Genomic DNA, 25,216 nt, shown 5'->3' on the forward strand with positions numbered 1-25,216 from the left:
CGTGGGAAGAGCCTCAAGTGTTCAAGGGGCACGTTATGCTTCTCTGGCAAGACGTCAGCCCCGGCTTCCTAGGGCTAGGTCGGGCGTTCCGCCGCCGCACCCCAGCGCTCCGCTTTCCACGTTCCCAGCTGCAGACTCACCCCTGCCCTAAGGCAGCCCTTGCACCCCTGCAGCTCTGCGGTCACTCCGGGTGCGGGTGCGGAGCTGGCCCTGAGACCCCTCCCCGGGGCTCCCAAACCTACGCAGGAGAGCGCTGCCCTCTAGCGACCAAAACGGGCGATGCAGCGCGGCCCGGGCCCGGGGAGCCCCTGCGGCTGCAGGTGCCTGCGAAGGCGGGTGCGGCGCGTCCTTGTAGACGGGCGCCTGTGGCGGAGAAGGACCGAGACCCTCTGTTACCGGCTCGGCTGGGACCGTGTGTGGTTCCCCACTAGGGCCAGGACAGAGAGACACATGGATGGATAAATAAACAATACACCTGCGATGCGCAGGTGGTAGACGAACCGGAGGGCACTCGGGCGACGGATGCTTAGATTAGCCCTTGCCGGGGCTTTCCTATGTCAGAGTCGACAGGCTAAATGCCCTCGTCCTTTAGGTCATCGGTGTCTCCCGGAGTCTCAGGAATGGCGCATTACCCCCTTGTCCCTCTGCCAGGTGGGAACGCTGAGGCCTTACACAAGATGAGTGACCAGCCCCCTGGCAACCTTCCGCAGAGCTGGGAAGTGGCAGCGTCGGTCTCAACCCGCAGCCCGGACCCCGCCGTTGGCTCTCGGCGCCCAGCCCCGGGCGCCCGGTGAACGGAGTCCCCGCGCTGCCCCTCGCCATCACCCGCGTCCCGGCCCGCGACAGCGCACCCGCCCCGCACCCCTCCCACCCGTCAGACATCCCCGGGACACCCCAGGCAGCGCGCTTCTGGCAGGGGGTCCCCGAGCTGGAAGCCTGCCTGGGGAGCGGGGTACGGGCTGCTCCGCGCCCGGGGAACGCTGCGCGCACCCACGTTTGTCAAGGGGTCTCACTTAAGGGCGAGGGGAGAGATTTTGAGATTCCCCCTAAGGTTCCATCATTCTTTCCTTTAAGCCTTCACGGCGCCGAGGATGCGCGCGGCGCTGTTAGAACCTGCAGCGGGGGGATCCCCGGGTGGCGCAGCGGTTTGGCGCCTGCCTTTGGCCCAGGGCGCGATCCTGGAGACCCGGGATCGAATCCCACGTCGGGCTCCCGGTGCATGGAGCCTGCTTCTCCCTCTGCCTGTGTCTCTGCCTCTCTCTCTCTCTCTGTGACTATCATAAATAAATTAAAAAAAGAACGTGCAGCGGGGCCGCGGAGCCCAGGGAGGAGCCCAGGAGGACAGGCGGGTGGAGAGACGGCAGCACCTTGGGCACCACCTTGGGCACCACCTTGGGCAGCACCGCGGGCAGCACCGGCCCGGGAGGCGGCAGAGAACGCGCAGGTGCACCAGCTCGCGGACTACCCGGCGCGCTGCAGACCCCTGAGTCCGTCCACCTGCGCCTCCCAACGCCCCCCCCCCCTCGCCCCGGAGTCCGCAACGCCCGGGAGAGCAATTCCGGTGACCTCACTCGGGGCACCTGCTGTCCTCCCACGGCTCCCCGCCCCCCCCCGGGCCGCGTGCGGGGCGGGCGCGGACCCCTCCCGCGCGGGCGTTGGGGCTGGCGTAGGGCCTGCGTCAGCCGGAGCCCGCCGGCGATTGGGGCGCGCTCGCCTCGGGGGCCCGGGGGCTAATTATAAAGTGGCTCCCGCGGCCAACAGCCCGGGACGGAGGGCGAGGCCGGCGCGCGGAGCCCGCAGACGCCGAGGGCCGCGACGGTGAGGCCGGGTCTGCCCGCGCACCTGGCGCCTGGCCCGCGCCCGCCGGCTCACACCTGCGCTTGTCTCCCCTGCAGAGCACCGCCCGGGACCCGATGTCCGCCACCAGCCTGCGCCGCCCTGTCGCCGTCAACGTGAGTGCACTCGCCCGAGCAGCGCCTCGGCTGCATGCGTGCGGCGCCGTCCGCCTGCTCCGGGTTTGCTTTTTGCGTTTTTGTGCGTCCCCCCCCCCCCGGCGTCTCATCCATTGCACGGGGTGTCCCAACTTTCTGTGGTCCCTGAGTGTGAGTGTGAACCCCCGAGGGCGCCGGTTCCCTCGCAGTTGGCCTGCGCACTCCCAGATCCTCCCGGGCGGTGCAAGCGCAGGGAGCGAGCCGAGCGCCTGGGCATCCCCGGGTTCGGGGCCGGGACGGGGGTGGGGGGGGCGCGTCCACCTGGGCCCCCTGGCAACTCCAGGAGCGGCTCAGGAGGGCGCGTCCCTGCGAGCTTTCTGCCCCCGGGTGGGACCCGCTTTGCCCCCAGAACGCTCGGAGTTCGCGTCCCCTTTTCCCCGCAGCCCATGGCGCGGCTCCTGAGACTCTGCACCTGGCTGCTGGCGCTCGGCCCCGGGCTCCTGGCGACCGTGAGGGCGGACTGCAGCCAGGACTGCGCGACGTGCAGCTACCGCCTGGCGCGCCCGAGCGACCTCAACCCCCTGGTGAGTGTGCGCGGGCCGCGCGGGGCCGGGGCCGGGGCCTGGACCCCGGTGACGCAGGTGTCCCACTGGGCCGCACCGCGGACACAGCCCCGCTCTGCCCCAGCCTCAGGACCCCCGACCATCCAGGGACCGGGGAGGTCGCCACACAGACCAAGTTCGCCTTAACCCCGGGGATGCAGGAGCCCCAGATGCGCTCCCCTCAGCATCTTGCCGCCCCACCTGTCCCGCCCGAGGAAGATACCAAGAGCCCCTTCCAGACCATCCATCCTCCCATCCTTCCTGCAACTAGTGTCATAGTATATTAGTGACATTTCGTTGTCTTTCTTTGGATTTCATGTCCCCAGTCCTTTCATCCTCAGATCACGCAAGCCCTTACCCTCACCTGTGCATAGAGAGAGCAGAGGAGCAAAGGGTCGGGATCCCGAGGAAGGGAGAGGGGCGGGGGTGCGCAGTCCTACCTACCGGCAAGTGACGCTGAAATTCAACTTCTGTCTTACCCCGATGCACTTTTGTAATAGCTACTAAGACAGCAGTTGAATTTGGCTATGAAAAAGGCACAGGAGAGGTGGCCAGTGTCCAAGGAGGTGACAACAACGCAAAGATAAACTACCTGTGAGGAGCTGTGGGGAGGGCGGGGAGAGAAGCTGAGAACAAGAGAACACTCATACTCTGATCAGAGTCCCTGTGCTCTTAAATTGCCCCAGGTGCTCTACTGAATCAGAATCTCTGAACTGGGGACTCCAGGAAGCTTCATTTTAACGTACCCCTCCAGTGACTCCTTTGCACTGTCTTGTCAATTTGTTGGAATTCTGCGATAACTTAAAAGGCTAGGTAGAGAATAGTGTATTAACCCAAGGAGTTAAGCCCCTCATTCGAGCCTTGGAAGAAATTTTGTGAAGTAGATGCGTAAAATAGGGGTGAAAATTAAGGAAAGAATTGCACAAAACCCAAGGCGTACATTTCAGGTTCAGCGTTTCCTTGTTTCACTTGAGTTACCTGAGCCATTTCATTCCATCTGTGCAGGTACTAACATGGCACTAAAGAGAGGACACATAGTAGGGCTTTATATTTAAACTATGATGAAATGCTGCATCGTAAGTTTTATTACGGATAATAATTCCCTTCATCTATCTTTTGTCTTTCTGATTTGCTTAACCGGTTGGTTTTTCTGGGGCTTACATGTAGGGTTTTATTTTCTCTGTGACGAAAGGCTTTGTTAATGACTGTGTTGTTGGTATGATAGCAGTTCTGGAACTTCTGCTCAGATGCAGAAGACATGAGAAATGAGATTGCCTGACTAAAACCATGTAGAAGCAACATAACAAATATTGGGCCTCTACCATCTGAAAGACACTTGTACTTGGTTCTGTGGTGGATGCAAAGCTAAGCAGGCATGCCATGATTGATGTCCATATTGAATTCACTGTGTAATACGATCTTGACCATAGAACACAGAGTGTGATAAATATTACCAAAAAATGCATTGGAGCTTATTTTTTATTTTTATTTTTTAGTTATCCGTGAGAGACAGTCAGAGAGAGCAGAGATATAGGCAGAGGGAGGAGCAAGCTCCTCGCAGGGAGCCCGGTGTGGGACTCAATCCCAGGACCCGGGGATCACGACCTGAGCCAAAGGCAGATGCTCAACCTCTGAGCTACCCAGGGGCCTCTCTGCATAGGAGCTTATAAATTAACACAAGTCCTTTAGGGTGAATGTTTTATTCTGATTATTTGTCATTATTTCTTTTTGAAGGAATCCCAACATTAAGAAGCCTTTTGGTAGTACTGTACAAAATATTCAGTGGTAATTTTTGACAAAGAGATCATTTATGTTTCATTTTAGAATGGAAATGTTATTGACATCTGAACATCTTGCATTTTTAACGATATTTTTATTTCCTAGGTATCAAAAATAACATGGGATCATTTTAACAGCATCATCTGTAGATTTTTATATATGCAACTATTTAATTTTCTTAAATAATTTTTAAGAGCTGGTTAAAGATCACTAAGGAATTTCGTTGCACTAATAGAATGCTTTTTTTGCATTGTGAAAATAATATGTGTGTATTTTATATAAATTAATATACCAATATATTTTAAATACCAAGAAAGGACCTGGTTTTTCTAAATCAAGGGTCTGTAACCTGAATTCTATAAGTATACTTCAAGCAACTATCGAAAGCCCTGAGATGCCCAGAAATATTACATAGATTTTATAAACTATCATGTAATATTAGTTCTCTTTTTATCATACCCAAATGATCTGTCGGTAGAAGAGAACCTAACAAGGTTAATAGAACATATAGTCTAAATCTTACAATGATTAGAATTTAATTATTATATAATAAAATAAGGAATTATATATTTTATCAAATAATATGATTTCTATCGGGGGGAAAATGTTTTTGTATTACCTGTAACTAAATGCTAACAAACATGAATAATGTGTGAACATTTGCATATGATAATTTCATATCAGACCTTATCATTACAAACATTTGGTTCAAGGTGATTAAATCAGTTTTAGTCTGTTTAAATCTGTTTTCAATCAAGAGAGAGGGATAGCAAATCAGTATGTTATAATCCAAATAATTCATAGGACTTAAAATGAGTTTTAGAATGTCTTTCTTTTCCGATTTACTTTGAAACTGTTGTTTTCCTTCAAAGAATGAAAATGTTTGAGGGCACCCGGGTGATTCAGTGGTTGAGCATCTGCCTTCAGCTCAGGTCATGATCCCAGGATCCTGGGATCAAGTCCCACATCAGGCTTGAGCCTGCTTCTTCCTCTGCCTATGTCTCCAGCTCTCTCTGTGTCTTTCATGAATAAATAAATAAAATATTTAAAAAAAAAAAGGATGAAAATGTTTGCAGGAATACTAGATGCCATTCCAGGTAGAATAGTAACTCAAGAGAGTAAACAAAACTTATGTTATTAGTATTGATTTTATGTACGAGACAAGAAGATGGAAGGAATCTGGGGCTGATGTCCCTAATTAGGTAAAGAGAAATTTCTCCCTCTTGGTTAGAAAAAGCTCAACAAAATGCAATCAACAATGGAAAATTATCCAGTGAAATTAGATTGTGCAGGCAGCCAATCTAAGTTAAGATTGGGTGGGAAAAGTCTTTGACAATATTGAAATGGCATGGCAGAGATACAATCTGTTAAAATTCAAAGAAAAATTCTAATTCAATTCAGTTAATTACCTACAGTGATTCCACTTTCCTTTGATTTGCCTGTTCGGTATACTGAAAAGTTGTGATAAGAAAATGGCAATTACTTTATTATATGAGAGTTTCCATATCAAAGCACACACTCAGTGGTTCAGGAAAATGCCTTTACCTAATGAAATCCGAAAAGCCTCTTGGTATCACTAACTAGAATTCTTTTCCCAGGCTTGCACCCTGGAATGCGAAGGGAAACTACCCTCTCTCAAAACCTGGGAAGCCTGCAAGGAGCTCCTGCAGCTGTCCAAGCTGGAGCTTCCTCAAGATGGTGCCACCGCCCTCAGGGAGACCAGCAAGCCGGAGGAGAGCCACGCACTGGCCAAAAAGTATGGGGGCTTCATGAAAAGATATGGAGGCTTCATGAAGAAAATGGATGAGCTTTATCCTCAGGAGGCAGACGAAGAGGCCAATGGAGGGGAAGTCCTGGCCAAGAGATATGGGGGCTTCATGAAGAAGAACGGAGAGGAGGAGGATGTCCTGGCCAACTCCTCAGACCTGCTCAAAGAGCTGCTGGGAACCGGGGAGAACCGAGAAGGGGGCCCCCACCAAGAGGGCAGTGATGATGAAGATGTGAGCAAGAGATATGGGGGCTTCATGAGAGCCTTAAAGAGAAGCCCCCAACTGGAAGAAGAAGCCAAAGAGCTGCAGAAGCGGTATGGGGGCTTCATGAGAAGAGTCGGTCGCCCCGAGTGGTGGATGGACTACCAGAAGAGGTATGGGGGTTTCCTCAAGCGCTTTGCCGACTCTCTGCCCTCTGACGAGGAAGGCGAAAGCTACTCCAAAGAAGTTCCTGAGATGGAGAAAAGATATGGAGGATTTATGAGATTTTAACCCCATTGGCCGCCAGTGACCCCCGGCCCCAGCCAGCCTTCCTCTGCCCCCTGGTCAACCGTGTCTTACTATCGCGCACTGCTTGCGTTGTAGAGTTGACTGTGTTGTCTGGATGACTTAACTATCAACCTGAAAGTGCTCACTTCAGGCCCTGTGTTCTCTTGACAGTGTTTATGCTCAGTGGTGGTCTATTGCAGCTGTGTCCTTTTCACGCTACAATCGCTCTTGTTCCCTTGTCCCTTTATTTTTGACAGAACACCAATAATTGCTTCTTTGTAAATAGATCCAATAAACCCATTACCCCAGCTGCATGACATCTTTGTAAGCTTCTTCTTCTCCCAGGCCCTCACTCGCCTTCTGGTTTCCACCTAAATCCTAAAGTTGAAGACACTGAAGCTTTGGACAGAATCGTCATCACTGGCTTCCTTCTCTTCCAACAGCCAAGGCTGCAAAACCGTTTTTTTTTTTTTTTTTAATTTACCTCCATATATATGGGGACGCCTGGGTGGCTCAGTGGTTGAGCATCTGCCTTTGGCTCAGGGCGTGATGCCGGGGTCCTGGGATCGAGTTCCACATCGGGGTCCCCGCAGGGAGCCTGCTTCTCCCTCTGCCTGTGTCTCTGCCTCTCTCTCTGTGTCTCTCACGAATAAATAAATAAAATCTTAAAAAAATAATTCCTCACAGCCTAGATGAGTGAACACACTGAGCAAAGCACAGCATATTTCCAGTCTCATTTCTGGAAATCAGATACAGGAAGAAAAACCAAAGCCTGATAGAGAAACTAGCTGTGCCCTCATAAAGAAGGAGATCTGCACTTATATCCAGAGGTGCATGTCTGGTTTTTTTTCAGCAAAGTATTTTAGAAGTTAGTAAGAAATACAAAATAATTTAGCCCCATGTCACAAATGCAGATGAAGTCCAGGAAGGTTAAATAGTTGAACCAAGGTTGCCCAGCAGTTTAAGGATAAAAAATAGAATGAAGACCCCAAACTTCCTCTTGCTCCCTAGCAATGTCCTTTACACTCCAGCTCCTGATCTCTCACTCTGGTCACTACCAAGAATTGTAAAAACTTGGGCCTGTATCCTCTTCAGTAGTGTATATCCTTATACCACAAGCAATGGTGGGTTCTCCAGTAACTGACAAACGGACATATGTGAATAAAGGAATGAATGAAGGAATTTGGTGACCAGATCACTGGAAAAGGTATTATGGATGCTTTAGAAGGCAAATTACCACACAAGAGGCTTATGGCTACTTCATATTAATTAAACCATTTGGGGAAACATTCAGGAACAAACACCAAAACTGTAACATTCTTCCTTTTTTTCTAATTGAAACTACTTGCTGCTCAACTCCCATCCACTAGGACCCTCACTCATTTTCTCTTTTGTGCTCTTTCTGACAAAATTCAGTGTTTAGCAACTCAGAAAAATAGAGGAAGAGTCTCTGCTCTGCAGCCCACCACCTGTGTGCTCCATTCTGATGAGGCAACTCTGCTGTCTTGGGCAGTCTGTCCCTCTGTGTCCAACCCTGCTAGGGTCCCCAGGACATCCACATGGCCAGGCACTATTAGAAGACTCCTGTCCTTCTGATCACTGCAAGGGGTCACAGGTCAACACCACTCAGAGCCACACCACCACCTATCGTCTTTTGCTTCCAGGTGAGAGCCCTCTCCTTTTGAACTAGAAATGGAAGTAATGTGTTTGGAGCAGATCAGGAAAAAGGCTATAAACAACAGCCGGCCCTTGGAAACCAGTGTCGTGAGCAACAGGGAGTGGCAAGCCTGTAGCACATTGGAGGTATTAGGTCTCTGTTCATCCTTAGACAATTGTTTCCCTGGGAAATGCCAGCATCATATTGCCAGACTTTTCCAAAGAAACCTGAAACCCAGAGTTTTGTGGTAAGAGCCCAAGTTTTTAACTGGGGCCATTGATTCCATTTAAAAAGACATAGACCAAACAAAACCCATCTGCAGATCAGATTTGAGAGACATGGGGCTAGTCTTTTGAGGGGGAAAAAAAAAGTCATTTAATTCTCTCTCCTAGAGCAAAGGACCCAAACCTTGGAAACAGGAATCCAGCCTATTTCCTAGAGATGGTGAGAGTAAAATGCCCTTGTCCCTCCATGATAAGATAGTAACATCATTATTATAATAATACAATATGTATTATTATATATTTGCACATATATATACATACCTCATACAATAGGGTCTGAGAAAAATCACAATTTTTACAATCAAATGAATACAATATTTTCCAAATCAAGCACAGTTCTTTATGTAGGAGCCCCTTCTTTACTATTTTGTGGTAGCTGTGTAGACCAGACTGAAACCCTAACAGACCCGTCACCTCTTTCACCACCTGGCACCTCTGCTACGTGTCCAGCAGTGCCTGGGGTCAGACAGTAGCATTCGCTCTTGCATTTCCTCCCCTCTCCTCATGCCTGGTAGAAGGTGAAGAACCACAAAGGTTTAGGGAGGGAGAGAGCCGAGAAGGAGGACAGGGAAACAAGAAAAGAAGAAAGAGGAAAAGATGGCCAGGGCGGGGGCTTCCTTCTCTCTGGCTGCCTATGAGGCCTCCTGCTCCTGCTGGAAGGTTGAAGGGAGCCCTTAGCTTCACAGTACGTACCGCCGCTGTCCAGGAGATGTGACTTGAGGGGTGCTCTGCGGTCTTCCTGGGCCCCCAGATAACTCTCACGTTGTCTGGCCTGCAGTCTGAAATCCATCATTGGGGTTTGGGGCCTTTCACTCTTAAAGTCATTGATTTTCAAGAATGTCCTAATTAGGTTGGTTCCCAGGAGCCTTAGCCCAAGTCTCCGGGGATGCTGTTTGCAAGCAGAGAACTGTGGACAGTTAGCTGCTGACCCAGATAACTCTGATTGTGCTTCAGTGTGTGCTCAGCACAGGTGTTCGGGGGTCCAGAAACACGAGAGGGACTGGGGTTAGAACGAGCCTAGGAGGAAGACTTAGGGTTCCCTGGGCTGGTTGTGCCAGGAGCTCCCAACCTCTGCTGAGCCAGAGCCCGGAGACCTCTGCGCGCCCTCGGCGAGGAGGCGCACACTCCCTGCAGGGGGCGCTGCGGCTCCATCCGTATCTTTCCAGCTCTGCTTCACCCATCACCTCCATCCAGGCCCTCAGGCCGCCCCAGTTCCACCTTAACCCTAGTCTTGGTCTGGGTTCCTTTTGAGAGTGGATAGCTGTGTACTCTGTGTGTAAACTCCGGCCAGGCTGCCTGGGTTGAAATCCCAACTAGTTTTGTGATCTGAAGTCCTTGTCCCCACTCTTTCCTCATTAGGTGGCTGTGATAACTCCCAGTTCTTACAAGGAGACATTGGGCTTTTCCCTACCTGGCCCTGCCTCATTCTGGGCCTCTCAGGACCAGGTGCTCTGTCACCCTGACGCTTATGGGGACCAGGTACTAACTTGGGCTTCTCCAGCACCAGGTGCTGCTCTTTTACCCGGGGCCACTCAGGGATCAGGAGCTTTGTCGCCCAGGCCTCTCAGGGATGAGCTTTGGTCTGGTGAGAGCCTGAGAAAACCCAACAAGAGCATTTTCTCTTCTGAGGTTTGTGTCTCACGAGGCAGAAAGGATTGCGGCGCCACTTATACTCCTCTTCAGTTTCTCATCCTTCTACTGCAAAGTGGAAACCCTGTGTAACGAGAAAGTTACCCAAAAATCAAAGGCATGAAGAATCTGAGCCTTGAGCTACAGAGCTTTCTTCTTAGGAGAAAATGGAGGAGTGTACAGCTTTGAATGCTTTGAAACTATGACCAGCTTTTTTCTGGAAGCCTACTTAATTAAGCACCCCCACGTGAATCATGTGATTAAATCAACAAATAATAAAGACAGCTATATCAATATGTGGTGGAAAATCATCCCAGACTGAGCCAGCAGTGAATACAATGCCCCAGATGGGAACACGTGAGGCACTGGAGGAATGAGACTTATGAGGCCTTCAGGCTTTGGGCTGTAGTCCAGATGTGACAGACACCAATTCCAGGTTGAGAGCAGGTAAGTGGCGAGATAAGTTGGTGTGTCTCGACTTCCCCCTCTGCCAAATAGAACAAGTTTCCTCACTCCCTGTTGTCCCGAGAGAAGAATGTTTAATGACATCAGTTATATCTGTCATCATTTGTACCCTTCAAAGTATCCTGGTTTATTGGGCGGGTGGCGGTGGTGGGGGTGGGGAGTATACAAATGTTCATGTTTTATGATAAAAATACAACGAAGAGATTTTCTTCATCACTTTCTATACCAAATGCCCACACCTGCAATGCTCACTCATTGCAATCATGTCATTGACAAAACATACAATTATATTAGTGACCAGGAATGCCTGTCTTTGCAGGGGAGGGAGTGCACAGCCACATCAGCAGAGGGATCTTGGCCATAACTTGCGCACACCCATCCATGTCACGTGCTTATGCTTTTTCTCTCCGTTTTTTTTTTAATTAAATATAACATATCTACAGAGAAGTCCACATATCACACATGCATATCATCTCACTGGTTAAAGAATTGTCTGGTAGGGCAGGAGCTGTAGGTGACTTAGGAATGAGCAGAACTTATACAGAACTTAGACCGTGAGCCAGTTATTCATTGAGTGAATATTTCTGGAGCGTGTACCGTAGGCCGCGCACTACTCTAGGTCCAGGGGCTCCAGAAAACAAAAGTCCGGCCCATTCTCTGCTTCCTCACCCTTATGTTCTACTGGACAGAGTCAAACACTAACCAACAAACAAAGAAGGTAATCTCAGATAGTTTTAAGTGCTCTACATGTTCTTCCTAAGAAAATTCAAACAAATGCAGAACTCTACAATGCTACTGTGACCTTCCTCTTTCATCTCCCAAACCTTCCACAGAAGTAAGCACTATTAAAAGTTTGGTGCTTATCCTAAGTATATATATATTTTCACTAATGAATACACACACATGCCTGCATGGACATACACAGTTTTGTTTTTATCGCCAACTTGAATAAAATAATTCTGTACATATTATTCTGCCACGGTTTTTTTCTCCTAACATATTTTGGCAATATTTCTGCATCAACATGTAAGTCAGCCTGATGCTCTTCAACTACTACCTGGTTATTATGTAACATGTGTACTTTAAAAAAAAACAACTCCATTGGCAATTTTTTCAGATTTACCAACAATGCTGCAGTAGATAACCTCACAAATATATATGTACTACATATCCTATTCTATATAAAAAGGGTGTGTGTGTATATGTGTGTGTGTGTGTGTGTGTGTGTGTAGCAGTAGCAGTTACAGCAGTAGTTGTCAAGCAAAGTACTACATAATCCCAGAGTAAGACTCTAAACCCTTCTTCCCATTGTACATTGATATCAGAGTCACTAAGGAAAACACAATACAGTCAAGCATTGGATGGATAAATGTTTCACTCACATAGAGAAGAGACAGGGCAAGATCAGCTCCAATACTGGGCATTGGTCCCCCAATTACCACCAGGCTTCTACCCACGGCCAACATGGGACAATTCACCTACCTGTGTCCTTCCCTGCAGAGGACAGATATTGCAGTGGGGTTGGCCTGGCGTCATTTCTCACACACCACACTTTAAGTAGAGACAAAAGGAACTCGCTGAGCATGAAACAAGAAGAGATATTCCTATACAATCTGATAAGCCTCCAAAAGGCTGTGCGGGTTCTTTATTTCTTGCTAAGGAAGTGCAGGGACAAGGCTCATTCTTATACAGACTGCACATGAGACTGCCTTTCCTACCAGTACTGTACATCACAACTATTCCATAGAATGACCTCCTAAAAGTGGAATTGCTGGGTTAAAGAATATGCATATGTAATATTTTATGGTATTGACACATGGTTTCCAAAACTACCACGCCAATTTATATTCCTACTTACAACATGTATGTATCTTTTTATCTGTTTGGTTATTGGTCTTTTTGTCTGAATTGATTTATGGGTAATCTTTTCACAGGTTATACTAAATAATCCTTTTTCTGTATATATTGAATTATATAATTAAGAAGTTCAAGCTTTCCATCATGTATACCTTAAGCTGTAATTGTAATGCCTCAAGTTATAAGTCTTTTGGGAAAACTTTGGAATTAAACTTTCTCAGAGCCCTAGAAATCATACAGTTGTGTTCTCCATGGGACCATTACTCCAAGGAGGAACCAAGTCTGTCTCCTGATGATAGCTTTAATGTGAAATCATTTTTTGCAAAATAAAACACATACACAAAATGTGGAAGGGTGCCTGGGTGGCTCAGTGGTTGAGCATCTGCCTTTGGCTCAAGTCATGATACCAGGGTCCTGGGATGGAGTCCCACATGGGGCTCCCCCCAGGGAGCCTGCTTCTCCCTCTTCCTATGTCTCTTCCTCTCTCTGTGTCTCTCATAAGTAAATAAACAAAATCTTTTAAAAAAATGTGGAAGCTTTTGGGAGTTGGAATGTGTCTCATGGAAACTCCTTTGTGCACAAATAACCTCACAAAACAAGTAGTCATCTACTAATCCACACAGACAATTATTGACTCAACCAGCTTTCCAAGACTGTAGGATAGCCTAGTAATGGCTGCCATAGCAAACAATATACCTGGGCCTTTGAACAGAGAATATTGAGTCATATAAGAAGACAAGGTAGAAATGGCTTGAGACAATCAAGAGTCTCTAAATTGAAGCCTGACATCCACCTTGAAGCTGCTTAGGAAGATTGGCTTCATTGAGCATCTCCTTTACCTGAAAGACTTCAAATAAAATCAAAACTAAATTTTATATGACCGGATCCTTGTTACATAGGGCCTTAGAAGATATTCTAGGGAAAAAAAGAAATTTATAGAATTTTATCAGAATTTAAAGCCACTAAAACAAAACATTTCACTGAAGATCAAGCAACCATCATAAATCAATTGCACTAAAAAGCCGGTTGCTGATTTATACTAGTACCAGTGACTTCCATGGGCCCACTTCTTCACTCCTCCCTGTTTAGTGTCATCAGACTTGTTATGGCCTTTCATTATAATTCTCAAAAAACACTCCTTTTGTTTGACTGTTTGGTTTATTTTTCCCTTCACAGCACGTGTTTCATTTTATAACTATTTGTTAATTGGTGTGATTGATTTCTGTCTCAACAAGTGGTAAAGTAGAAACTGTTTTGTTTTGCCATAGGCATTCAATAAAACAGCATTCTAAGTCCATGCTCCCATCTAAATTCATAGTGAAGATATGTGAGTTGTTTTAATTTAAAAGACATAACCATGCTCAGAAAAAGATAAATTTATATGTAGCTTAGGCAAAATACAAACACACCATACTAAGCAGGAGCTGAAATGGTGGGTTCCTGGTCTCTGAGCCTAGGGACTGGTGAAAGCAGTCCAATACTTAGCTTTTCATGAGAACTGGGACCAAGGGGCAAAGTAGAAGAACAAGTTCCACTGCCAAGGACCTCAGATGGGGCAGGTCTTGCCCATCTATTGCAAAAGGCTGAAAAAAGTCAAGAATTCTGACTAAGACTCTGGTTTCTTGGGAAGATAGGAGTAAGTAGATACAGTTAAAGAACCAGTACCTGGCAAAGCCACCTACCAGCTTAGCCACTAGATTTGCAATATGATTATGCAAATCTTCATTATGGAGAAGTATCTCCAAAACTCCAATATAAATTCAATTTTTGAACCAAAACTCATAAACAAGCAAAGATGGGGAAAGAGGGAGAGAGAGAAATACTCCCATTTTATACAAGTAGCACTATAAAATTCTAAAATATGTAAGGAAATAACCTCAAGAAAAGCCAGCAAATGTAACAGCTTCACTTGTGGTAAAATGCAAATATTAAGACCATCTGAAAAGAAAGTTTAAAACAAGTATTTCAAGATTTACAAAGAAATAAACACAGGAAGGCCCTCTGTAAAAAAGAGATCAATAACTGTGAAATTAAAATGTGTTAGCAATAAATGAGGTATAGAGCTTTTGGAAAAAACTAATTAAGCAGGAAAAATTCAAGACTAGACACAGTTCACAGCTGCACTAACTCATAGAAAGTTAATAATGAGGAAATCACTGGAACAAAACAAACATCTTTTAATTGAAAAGGTATTTAAGTGACAAGAATAGATTAAAAGCTTCAATAAATATCTTTTCAAAGTTCCAAAAACTTAGACTACCAAAAATGACAGAGAAAAAAATGGCTACTAACAGCCATTATCAATTGTTCTCAAGGATGTGGAAAAGTTGGAATCCTCATACATTGCCAGAAAACAGTTTGGCAATTCCTCAAAAAGTTAAACATAGAGTTGCTATATGGCCCAGCATTTCCACTGCTAAGTATATATACAAGAGAACTGAAGAAATATGTATGCACAAAAACGTGTACACAAATGTTCAGAGCAACACTATTTATAATAGTTAAAAAGTAGAGACAACCCAAATATCTATCAGCAGATGAATGGATAAGTAAAATGTGGTACATCCATACAATGAAATATTATTCAACCATAAAAGGAATGAATTACAGATATGTGTTGCAACATGGATAAAACTTCCAAACATTAGGCAAACTGAAAACGTAAGACACTGAAGGTCATGTATTATATAATTCCATTTATGTTAAATATATAGAATCTATAGGGGTAGAAAGTAGATTTGTGTTTACCAGGGGATGAGGGAGGGGCTGAATGGGGATTGACTATTCATGATGGTTCTGAGGTTTTCTTTGGAAATAATAAAAGTGTTATGGAATCATATTGTGGTGATAGTTACACAATTTAGTGATCTATTAAGCCTCAAAGAGTTAAAAATAGACCTGCCCTATGACCCAGCAATTGCACTGTTGGGGATTTACCCCAAAGATTCAGATGTAATGAAACGCCGAGGCACCTGCACCCCGATGTTTCTAGCAGCAATGTCCACAATAGCCAAACTGTGGAAGGAGCCTCGGTGTCCATCGAAAGATGAATGGAGAAAGAAGATGTGGTTTATGTATACAATGGAATATTACTCGGCAATTAGAAACGACAAATACCCACCATTTGCTTCAACGTGGATGGAACTGGAGGATATTATGCTGAGTGAAGTAAGTCAAGCGGAGAAGGACAAACATTATATGGTCTCATTCATTTGGGGAATATAAATAATAGGGAAAGGGAATATAAGGGCAAGGAGAAGAAATGTGTGGGAAATATCAGAAAGGGAGACAGAACATAAAGACTCCTAACTCTGGGAAACAAACTACGGGTGGTGGAAGGGGAGGAGGGCGGGGGGTGGGTGAATGGGTGACGGGCACTGAGGGGGGCACTTGACGGGATGAGCACTGGGTGTTATTCTGTATGTTGGTAAATTGAACACCAATAAAAATAAATTTATTATAAAAAAATAAAAATAAACTTGTGTTGGTTTAAAAAAAAAGAAAAACTGAATTGTACACTTTCAAAAAGTGAATTTTATAACATATCAATTATATCTCAAAAAGGTTGTTATTCAAAAATACAATGGCTGCAAATTTTTTGAGACTGAGGAAAGGTTTTCATCAAAAGATAAAAAACATGAAGAGGGTGCCAAGCAGATTACATAAAAGTAAATTCATCTTTAGCTACACGACAGTGAAATTTAAAACATCACCAGTGAAGAGAAATAAAAAAAAAAAACTACCAGAGATAAAAGACAAATTACTTACAAAGGAGTAACAGACAGAGTGAAGGTTTTCTATTGACATAATATATGCCAGAATACATTAGAAAGTGCCTTTTAAAAACCAAGGACAGTTGGGGGAGAGGTGGAGAGGTTCAAGCCAAATTCCTATATTTAATTAAACTAATAGTTCAGGCTGTCACATTGAGACATTTGGAATAGTACAAACATTAGGAGCATTTATAAGTCTTTCTGAAAGATATACTAAGGGATATGTTTCAGCAAGAAGAATAATGAATAGAGAAGGAAAGAGTAAAAGGAAAGAAATAACATTGAGACTCTTGAATGTTAATATTAATTAGCATTGACTGCTTCAAAAAGTACATTTATATTTTTTAAGTGAAATAAAAATTCCAGATAAAAATAACTAGGAAGAAAAGAGGCAGATAATTCACTGAGTAAATAGTGATAGAGTCAAAACTGCTTTCAAAAATAACAAGAGAGGAAAACAAACTAGCTAATTCTTTTTATAGGCCTAGCAAAAATTATAATAGCCTTATTGGTATATAACTGATATACAGTAAACTGTACTTATTTAAAGTGGAAATTCTTAAGAGTTTGAAATAAATGTGTATAAATGTGAAACTATCCTCACAATCAAAATAATAAACTTAATTTTGCTCCTTAAAAGTCTTCCAGTGGCACTTTGCATTTCATCTTTTTTTTCCAGCTCTAGCTATCCTTATCCACCATCTTTTTCTGGACATTAGTTTACATTTTTTAGAATTTTATGCGTATAGAATAATACAGAATATACTTAATGTACTCTATTTTGTTTAGCTCTTTCCACTCAGAATAATTGTTTTGAGATTCATCCATGATGTTACATGGATCAATAGTTCATTCATCTTATTTTCCTTTTTATGGATAGACCACAATTTATGTCTCCATTCACCTATTGATGATTTTTTTGTTGTTGTTTCCAACTTCTGACTATTGAAAATAAGAATAATGTCTTTGTGTGGGCATGTGCTTTCATTCTTCCTAGATAAATATCTACAAGAAGAATGAGTGGATGGTAAGGAAGACATGTATTTAATGTCTTAGCAAACATAAGCTTTTTTGCAAACTCTTTCCAGAGTGGTTGTATCATTTTACATCTTTCAGTTCTACTAGCCTTTTTTTGCAGGTTTCTTTTGATTTTCTACATGAACATTAATGTCATATGTAAATAAAGTTATTTTGAGCTCTTCCTTTCAAATCCATGTGCTTGTTATTTCAATTTTCTTGCTTTATTGCATTGGCCAGAACCTATAAGAAATGGTAATAGAGACATCCTTATAGTAGACATCCTTACTTTGACTTATATCTTAGATGGAAAGCATTTAGTCTTTCAGCATTAAGTATGATGTTAACTATAGGTTTTTCATAGTTGTATTTTACCATATTGAGGTTTCCTTGTAGTGCTAATTTGCTGAAAGTTTCTAAGATGAATGGGTATTTTATTTTGTCAAAATCATTTACATTCTCTTCTAAGCACTGTTTTATCTGCATCTCACAAATTTTGATCTCCTATTGTCTTTTTATTCAGTTCAAAATTCTTTCTAATTTCTTTTTGTTTTGTTTTTTTTTTTTCATTGACCTACTTTTTGTAGAGTTGTGTTAGTTTCCCGATAGTTGGGGATTTTTCAGATATCATTCTGTTACTAACTGCTTATTTAATTCCATTGTGATCAGAGAACATACTTTATATGATTTGAAACTCTTATGTTACCCCAGACTTAACTAACAGCCAAAAATAAAGTATATCCTTATAAATATTTTGTGCATTCTACACTCCTTGAGTAAAATGACTCTAAATGTCATGTAGATCAAGTTGATTGATAGTGTTGTCAACTTTATAGCCATATTTTTCTGTTTCCTTTTTTCTATCAACCAGAGAATGTGGGGTATTGACTTTTTGACCATAATCGTGGAATGTCTATTTCTTCTTGTTCTATTGAGTTTTATATCATGTATTTTGAAGTTCTGTTATTAGGGATATAAGCATTTAGGGCTGTTATATCCTCTTGATGAATCGATTTCTTTGTCATCAACCTTCTTTATTCCTTGCTCTGACATCTACTTTGTCTGATTTTTACTATAGAAATTATAGCTTTTTTAAAACTGGAAAAATTGTGTTTCTTTACCCATCCTTTTATTTTTAGCCTATTTGTATCTTCATATTTAAAGTGTTTTTCTTAAAAAAAAAAAATAAAGTGTTTTTCTTATAGACTGAGCAGATATTTGGATCTTGCTTTTCTTTATTTAATGTTTATAATATAATTTTTTAATTGGGATGTTTAGGCAATGTCATTTAATGAAATTATTAATATGAAGGAGTTTGTCTTTGCCACATTGCCAGTCGTTAAATAGTTATGTCTTCTTTGTTCTCTTTTCCTCTCTCACTATTTACTTATAGTTTATTTTTAATTATCCTATTTTATTCCCTTTGTTACATTATTAGCTAATCTTTGTTTTATTCTTAGTGGTTGTTTTAAGGTCTACCTTTAGGTAATATTATACCATTATACCATTTCATGTATAGAATATATGCCTTACAGTAATATACTTTCACTACCTCTCTCCTACGCTCCAATGTTATTGTTATTTTACTTCTACATGTGATATAAACTCTATTGTATATTGTTACTATTTTTGCTTTACATTATCAATTACCTCTTAAAGAACATAAGGAAGGAAAAAATTTCATTTCCATAGAATTCATTCCTTTGTGTAGAGTCAGATTGCCATGTGGTATCATTTTCTTCCTGTGTGCAGGACTTCCTCTAATAATTTACATTTTTTCCAGTGCTTGTCTGGTGGCAATGAATTCTTTACCTTTTGTATATCTGAAAAAGTATTTTTGCCTTTGTTTTTGAAAGATATTTTTACTGGGTGTAGAACTCTAGTTTGGGGAAGGGGTTCTTTCTGTGTTTAAAAGATACTACTTCATTGCCTTTACGGGTATGTGCTTCTTGCAGTCGATATGCTGTCATCTCTATTTCTGTTCCTCTGTAAGATGGTATTTTTCCCCCTCTGGCTGTATTTAAGAATTTCTCTCTAGGGGATCCCTGGGTGGCGCAGCGGTTTGGCGCCTGCCTTTGGCCCAGGGCGCGATCCTGGAGATCCGGGATCGAGTCCCACATCGGGCTCCTGGTGCATGGAGCCTGCTTCTCCCTCTACCTGTGTCTCTGCCTCACTCTCTCTCTCTGTGACTATCATAAAAAAAAAAGAATTTCTCTCTAAAATTTGTTTTCAATAATTTGATTAGGATGTGCTTTGGTGTATTTTTTTCATTTTTCTTGTGATTGGGGTTTGCTGCATTCATTGAACACATGGGTTGATAGTTTTCACAAGATTTGGATGATTTTTGACCAATACATCATCTTCAAATATTTTATTTTGTTCCTACCCTCTCCTTTGGAGACTCCAAATATACATATATTTTTCTTCTCGAAGCTGTCCCACAGCTCACTGATATTTTGTTCATTTTTTTCAGGATTTTATCTCTGTGCTAAACACTATTAAGCACTTTACCTATATTACCTCATTTTTCTCACAGAAAACATACAACTTGGGTAATATTATCAACCCATTTAGAGCACTAAATGTTAAGTAACTTATTCAAATTACAAAGTTAATCATTGGAATACCAACACTCTAACCTAGGCAGTCCACTTCTGGCTTTGTAATTACCACCGTTCATACCAAAATAACACAAGTAGGCATAGCTGTGGAAGCCAACTACTTCCCTCTCTTCTTTGCCTGAGAGACACATAACTTAACACATCTTAGTAGTAAAATCTTGCCACAATTCATAGCTCATTTTCCAAGGCTCTTCCATACTTGTACTGCTCTTCCCGAAGCATTAAGGGTGTGTAATGTTAGATGGCTTCAACCATGAGATCCAAGCCTTCCCTAGTCCCCCTTCCCAGATGTTAACCCAGATCCCAGGAAGAGTTGAAAGAACAACTGGAACTTGACTCAGTCCACTAACCAATCCACCAAGTCAACTCTAGACCTTTCATCTAGTTCAGTAAAACTAGAAATTCAATACTAAAAGATGTGAGGGTTGGGGAGCCTGAGTAGTTCATTTGATTGAGCAACCAACTCTTGATTTTGGCTCAGGTCATGATCTCAGGGCTGTCAGATGGAGCCCTGCATTGGGCTCCAGGCACAGCAGGGAGTCTGCTTGAGATTCTCTCCCTCTCCATGTGCTCCTCCCCCTGCTCGCATATGCACTCACTCTCTCAAATAAAAAAAATAAATCTTTAAAAAGAAAAGATATGACCCTTGTACATGACAATCCTTATCCCATCCTCTCATTTCCTTAAGGATATCTCTTAAAGATATTTTGACATTTGTCCAACTTTAAAAGCTTAGAAAGGAATTCCTGTCCAGGATAAGGAAGTGATAAGCACTAAAATGATCTCAAAATGTATAGGACAGAGTTAAATATAAGCTATAGCATCTTCATATAAAGACTTATTAACATAATAACTTTGCTACACTGAAAATATGCTTCCAAAAGTGGGAATCTAGGATAAGATGTAAAAATTCTTAAAGGAATAGGGAAAAGACAGAAAAGTCAGTGTTGTCTGGACTTTAGACTTCTCAGGTACAACTTGCCCCGAAGTTATCGCTTTTCAACCAATCAGGATAGGAAATGAATAAAAATATATAACCCAAGGAAGGCAATTAGGGCCATCAACCAAGGAAAAACCTGGAATATGGGAATCAAGAGAGCTAATCAAACTAGAGTGACAGGTTGAACAGAGGATTTAGTCAAGAAAGGATCAAGGTAAAACCTATTCATTTCTTTAACAGACTTAGTAAGCATCCTTCTAGATTGTGCCTAACTGAAAGGCTCTTAAAAGTGGCAGTACCAGGTTAGAAAACCAAAATCAATCAGCAGATACAGAAGGAGAGTGTTGGCTAGGAGAGGGCGGGAAGTTGGTAATTGAGGCAAAACGAACTGTACCAAAAATCAGAAATCATTATATTGAAACACTCAAGCTTCACCTGAATTCATGGCCACAACTTGGCTCTCTTAAAGTGGCCAGGTTTTGTTATAGGTTTGTGAGTGTCTGATAAATAGCCTCTATACTGGGTATTTTCCATTCTCCCTCCATCTTCTCCACTTTGTTCTGTACTCCCAAGAGCCACAGATGACATCAATGGGTTGCAGTGCTCTCTGGCTTCCCATTGAGTTTCACTGAGCAGAAGTCCTAGGGGACTAGGAAGTAAGTGTTGGATTATTTATACCTCCAGGTTCCTCCCTGCAGGGTTGCCACAGGCTAACTGGGCCCCCAGATTAAAGGGCTCAGATTTTAAAGGACAGCCATTTCTATGCAGCCTCTCTGGCTTCAATTCTGGTAATGAATTTGCCTCTTTATACCTAAGGTTGCAAAGTCACATGCTGTTTTCAGCCACTGAAAACTCCCTTGTTATTTTCTCAAGACCTGCCCATACCTCTGTAAATATACTCTTTCTTCAACTACCCTTGAATTACTCTAATTTGAGTGTTTCTTGCTGAGGCTATAAACATACAGTTGCTGAGACCCAGCACACAACAATGAGAAAGTAGATATCTCTAATACACAAAAGTAAATTAAATTTTAAAATGAGGTCATATGTTGAGAGAAAAAGAGAAGAAAGGAAGGGTAAAATAAAGAAAAGGAATTCCTGAGATTGGAGGAAAAGAAAAGACAATAGAGAACCAGTAACCTGGATGGGGCTGGCACCTGCAGCCAGACCAGATTATTCTGTAAGGTTAACTGTTTCCATTGGCACACTGGTCAGGAATCTAGAAATATGCAACTGGTGAGATCACTGTGGGTCAGAGGGGATTTGAAATTCCTCAATTGCTCAGAATTGTGACCATTACAAAATGCACTGTGATTAGAGTGAACAAGGCCACTCATCGGAAGTCCACTCTGAGTCTGTCCTTCAATTCCTAAAGCAGAGCACATAAAAATATATTATTAAAACATTTGAATCTGCTCACAGAAAAGAACACTCAACTCCAGGAAAGATATTATATTTTCTGAATAAAAACGCACATGCAGTAATTTTAGTGGGTTATTTTATTCAAACATTACTCTCTGGTGCCCCTGAAGCCCTTAGTTTACAAGATCTGCATTGCTATAGAGCACCATATCCTGCCGCTTGTTTCTCTTAAATAGATTTTGTTCTATTACAGTTGTTTTGGCCTCTAGGTATTGTTTTTAACTTTATAGATATTTGATTGTGCAAATTTTCCAGGTGCATTGTGGTGGGAAGAGTATCAGGCTATGGGTGAAAGCACTGGGTCCAGCATTGAGTCACCTATGTGACCTATGGTCAATTAAGTAGGGGTGGTAGTAATCAGTCTCATTTTGAGCATTCTTGCAATCAATGTCTTTATTTTAGTTTCACAAACTATTCATGCTCGACATAAAATAGGATACTGTGTAAATACAAAGGCTAATATTCTGATAAGGGAGAGGCTCCTTTGTAAATGTTATTAAAGCAAGTCACATGTACATTTCTTTTGTCAGCTAAAAATATTTCTTGAAAATCAGTTTTATTTAATTCTCTACTACCTCTATTATTTTAGTCTAACTAGCCCCAGGAAAATACATTTGTTGCAATTAACCTTTTACCTATTGAGTTGTAAGAATTTCAAAATTACTTGTGCAATTACAAAAATTTCACAACAGCCCAAGATGTTAGTTGTCCTTTCAAGTCTTCTATGCCAATGTATTAGCAAATTATTAGCAATGTATTAGCTGTTTCTTCCTGTATGGCTTTATTTGACTATTGAACTTTAATCTGACCTGACAAATTTATGGCAAAAGACTATATAATCTCAAGGATCTAGCACTGTCCTACAATCTCACTTCAGAATCATGGGGCATATTTCAGTAAATTACAAAAGGTAAAAGGAAACCACATATCTACACACTCTAAATTTTTCTTTAAGTATAAGAAACTCAAAGTGTTTATCTTTAATCTATCATCACCTTTCCTCCATTTGGTAAGAATTACGTTTTAAGTGCTTTATGGGTGACATAAATACCTATCATGTGAAAAATGCTACAGGGTAACAAAGTACATAAATCTTACTAGATACATTCTATTTTAGATTCCCTGATACACTACATCTTTCCTCTGTCACATATAATTGAAGTTAATAGTTTTGCTCAATTAGTTGTTTTCTATCTGTGTTCCACTAAACTTCTAAGAAAAATAATTTTTGGTGCCTTGTCCTAGCTGTATCCCAGGAGATTAGCATACAGTTCTTAAGAAAACAGGTATCTGAAAAATATTTGTTGAGTAAATGAATGGCATCCAAATTTGTTGGGAGGGAAATGCATATTTTTTATTTGGAGTTAATTATCAATACATGGGAAAAATTATAGGGTCAGAAAATAATTTGAAAAGGAGTGTTTCTGTGTGCTATATAGAGGAGATGGAATCTCAGTTCTGATTGGACAGAGGGCCTGCCCATCCCAGGATATGGTGTGGAAGCAAGATAGGGCAGGGGAGGCTAGGGAGGAAACCTGGTCTGGGCATGACATAACTGTCTCACATACCTAAAGTCATAGAAGTTCTACCCGAAGTTCTGAAAGGTGACCATGCTTGTTACAAAGCACATCATGAACAACACCATGAATTAATACTTTCTAGAATAAATCTGGTTATTGTGTCGTTGTCAAAAGTATACTTTGGTTGTCTTCTGGACTATATCATATGACTCATTAAATACAATTTTTAAAGGCATACTTTTGGTTCAGGTATGGATGGCACATAGACTTTACCCCGGGTGTCAATTGAAATTAATATCTAGCTAGAGCTGAAAAGGATCTATGCCATGTCACAGTTTGGTAGATACTGGCTAGAAATGTCCATCATGAGCATGGGATAGAGAATGGCTGCCCATGATCCTTGACTCAGATCAGAGACATGCCTGAATAGGTAAAGATTGTTGATAAGATGTCCAATCTAATGGGAAAGCACAGAAGGCAGGAACAATGCAAAAATGTCCACTATTTACCAGCACTATTCACAGTGTCATGGAGGCATCAAATACATTTGAAAAGAAAAATTACAAGTTTAAGGATTGAAAAAGAAGAGGTAAAACTATGCTTCTTTACAGATTATATACATGCAAGAATATCAATTAAAAAGCTACAGTCAGAAAATTACCAATTTTACCATCTATCTAATAAGATAGAAAGTTGACAAAAAATTAATATCATAATGTATATGTAAACAACTGGTTAGAAGATCCAACTAAGAGAATACATTTGTTCGCCCATAACTGTTGCTCACCTTCTTCTGTGGCACACAGGAAACTTGACATCCTAGCCTCCTGCAGGCAGACAAGACCATGTGACTAATTCTGAGCATTTTCAGTAGACACTGTATTTGAAGGAAACCAAATAAAGATAGATCTTTACAGAAGAAGGTGAGCTAACAATGTAGAAGGAAAAATCGAATTAGAATATCATCATTCTGTAACACCTAATAAGATTATTGACTTACATATGTCAGTATTAAATGTATTAAGTGTATGATTTACTACTCATAAATGTGAAAATGTAACCGTCTAATAAAGTAACCAGATGCTCATTATACTAATCCAGCAGACAATCTAAGCATTATAATCTTAACTAATCAGGTATTTAAATTTCCTGAAGTGATGCAATGCAAATTACAAATTACCCATCATTTGTCTCAATAAAAATGTTGAACATTTATCCTTAAGCTTTTATATCTAACTTCCAGTTTATAGGAAATGCCGGAGATAGAACAATCTATATTGCACCATAAGGAAACAACCATAAAAATTCAAAGACATGCAACCCACAGATTAGTACCTGTGTCTCTTCAAAATATTCCTTTCAAAGGAGAGAAGCTTATGGCTTGGATATGCTCATTATAATTCCAAGTGCTTCCTCATACTTCAAACTTCCCTTGTCCTTAGGTTGGGACCACACAGCCAA

General features: G+C 42.1%; 1 protein-coding gene across 2 annotated transcripts; it reads left to right on the plus strand.

Annotated features, from left to right (window-relative positions):
• Positions 1-1,719: 1,719 nt before the first annotated feature.
• PENK (proenkephalin) lies at positions 1,720-6,889 on the plus strand. 2 transcript variants are annotated; one of them, XM_041768505.1, is made up of 4 exons: positions 1,720-1,818; positions 1,896-1,952; positions 2,375-2,515; positions 5,911-6,889. In XM_041768505.1, exons 2-4 carry the CDS (start codon positions 1,914-1,916, stop codon positions 6,571-6,573), a joined length of 843 nt encoding a protein of 280 aa, XP_041624439.1. In that variant the 5' UTR covers positions 1,720-1,818; positions 1,896-1,913; the 3' UTR covers positions 6,574-6,889. The 2 variants fall into 2 exon arrangements, with proteins under 2 accessions (XP_041624439.1, XP_041624440.1); XM_041768506.1 differs by having other exon boundaries at positions 1,755-1,952.
• Positions 6,890-25,216: the final 18,327 nt, after the last annotated feature.

Source organism: Vulpes lagopus, chromosome 9, assembly GCF_018345385.1.
Source record: "Vulpes lagopus strain Blue_001 chromosome 9, ASM1834538v1, whole genome shotgun sequence".
Classification (NCBI taxonomy): Eukaryota; Metazoa; Chordata; class Mammalia; order Carnivora; family Canidae; genus Vulpes; species Vulpes lagopus.

Coding starts and splice junctions, on each gene's coding strand:
- PENK (XM_041768505.1), top strand. CDS start 1,914: ATGTCCGCCACCAGCCTGCGCCGCCCTGTCGCCGTCAAC. Junction 1,953..2,374: donor GCCGCCCTGTCGCCGTCAAC/GTGAGTGCACTC, acceptor TTTTCCCCGCAG/CCCATGGCGCGGCTCCTGAG. Junction 2,516..5,910: donor CGAGCGACCTCAACCCCCTG/GTGAGTGTGCGC, acceptor TTCTTTTCCCAG/GCTTGCACCCTGGAATGCGA.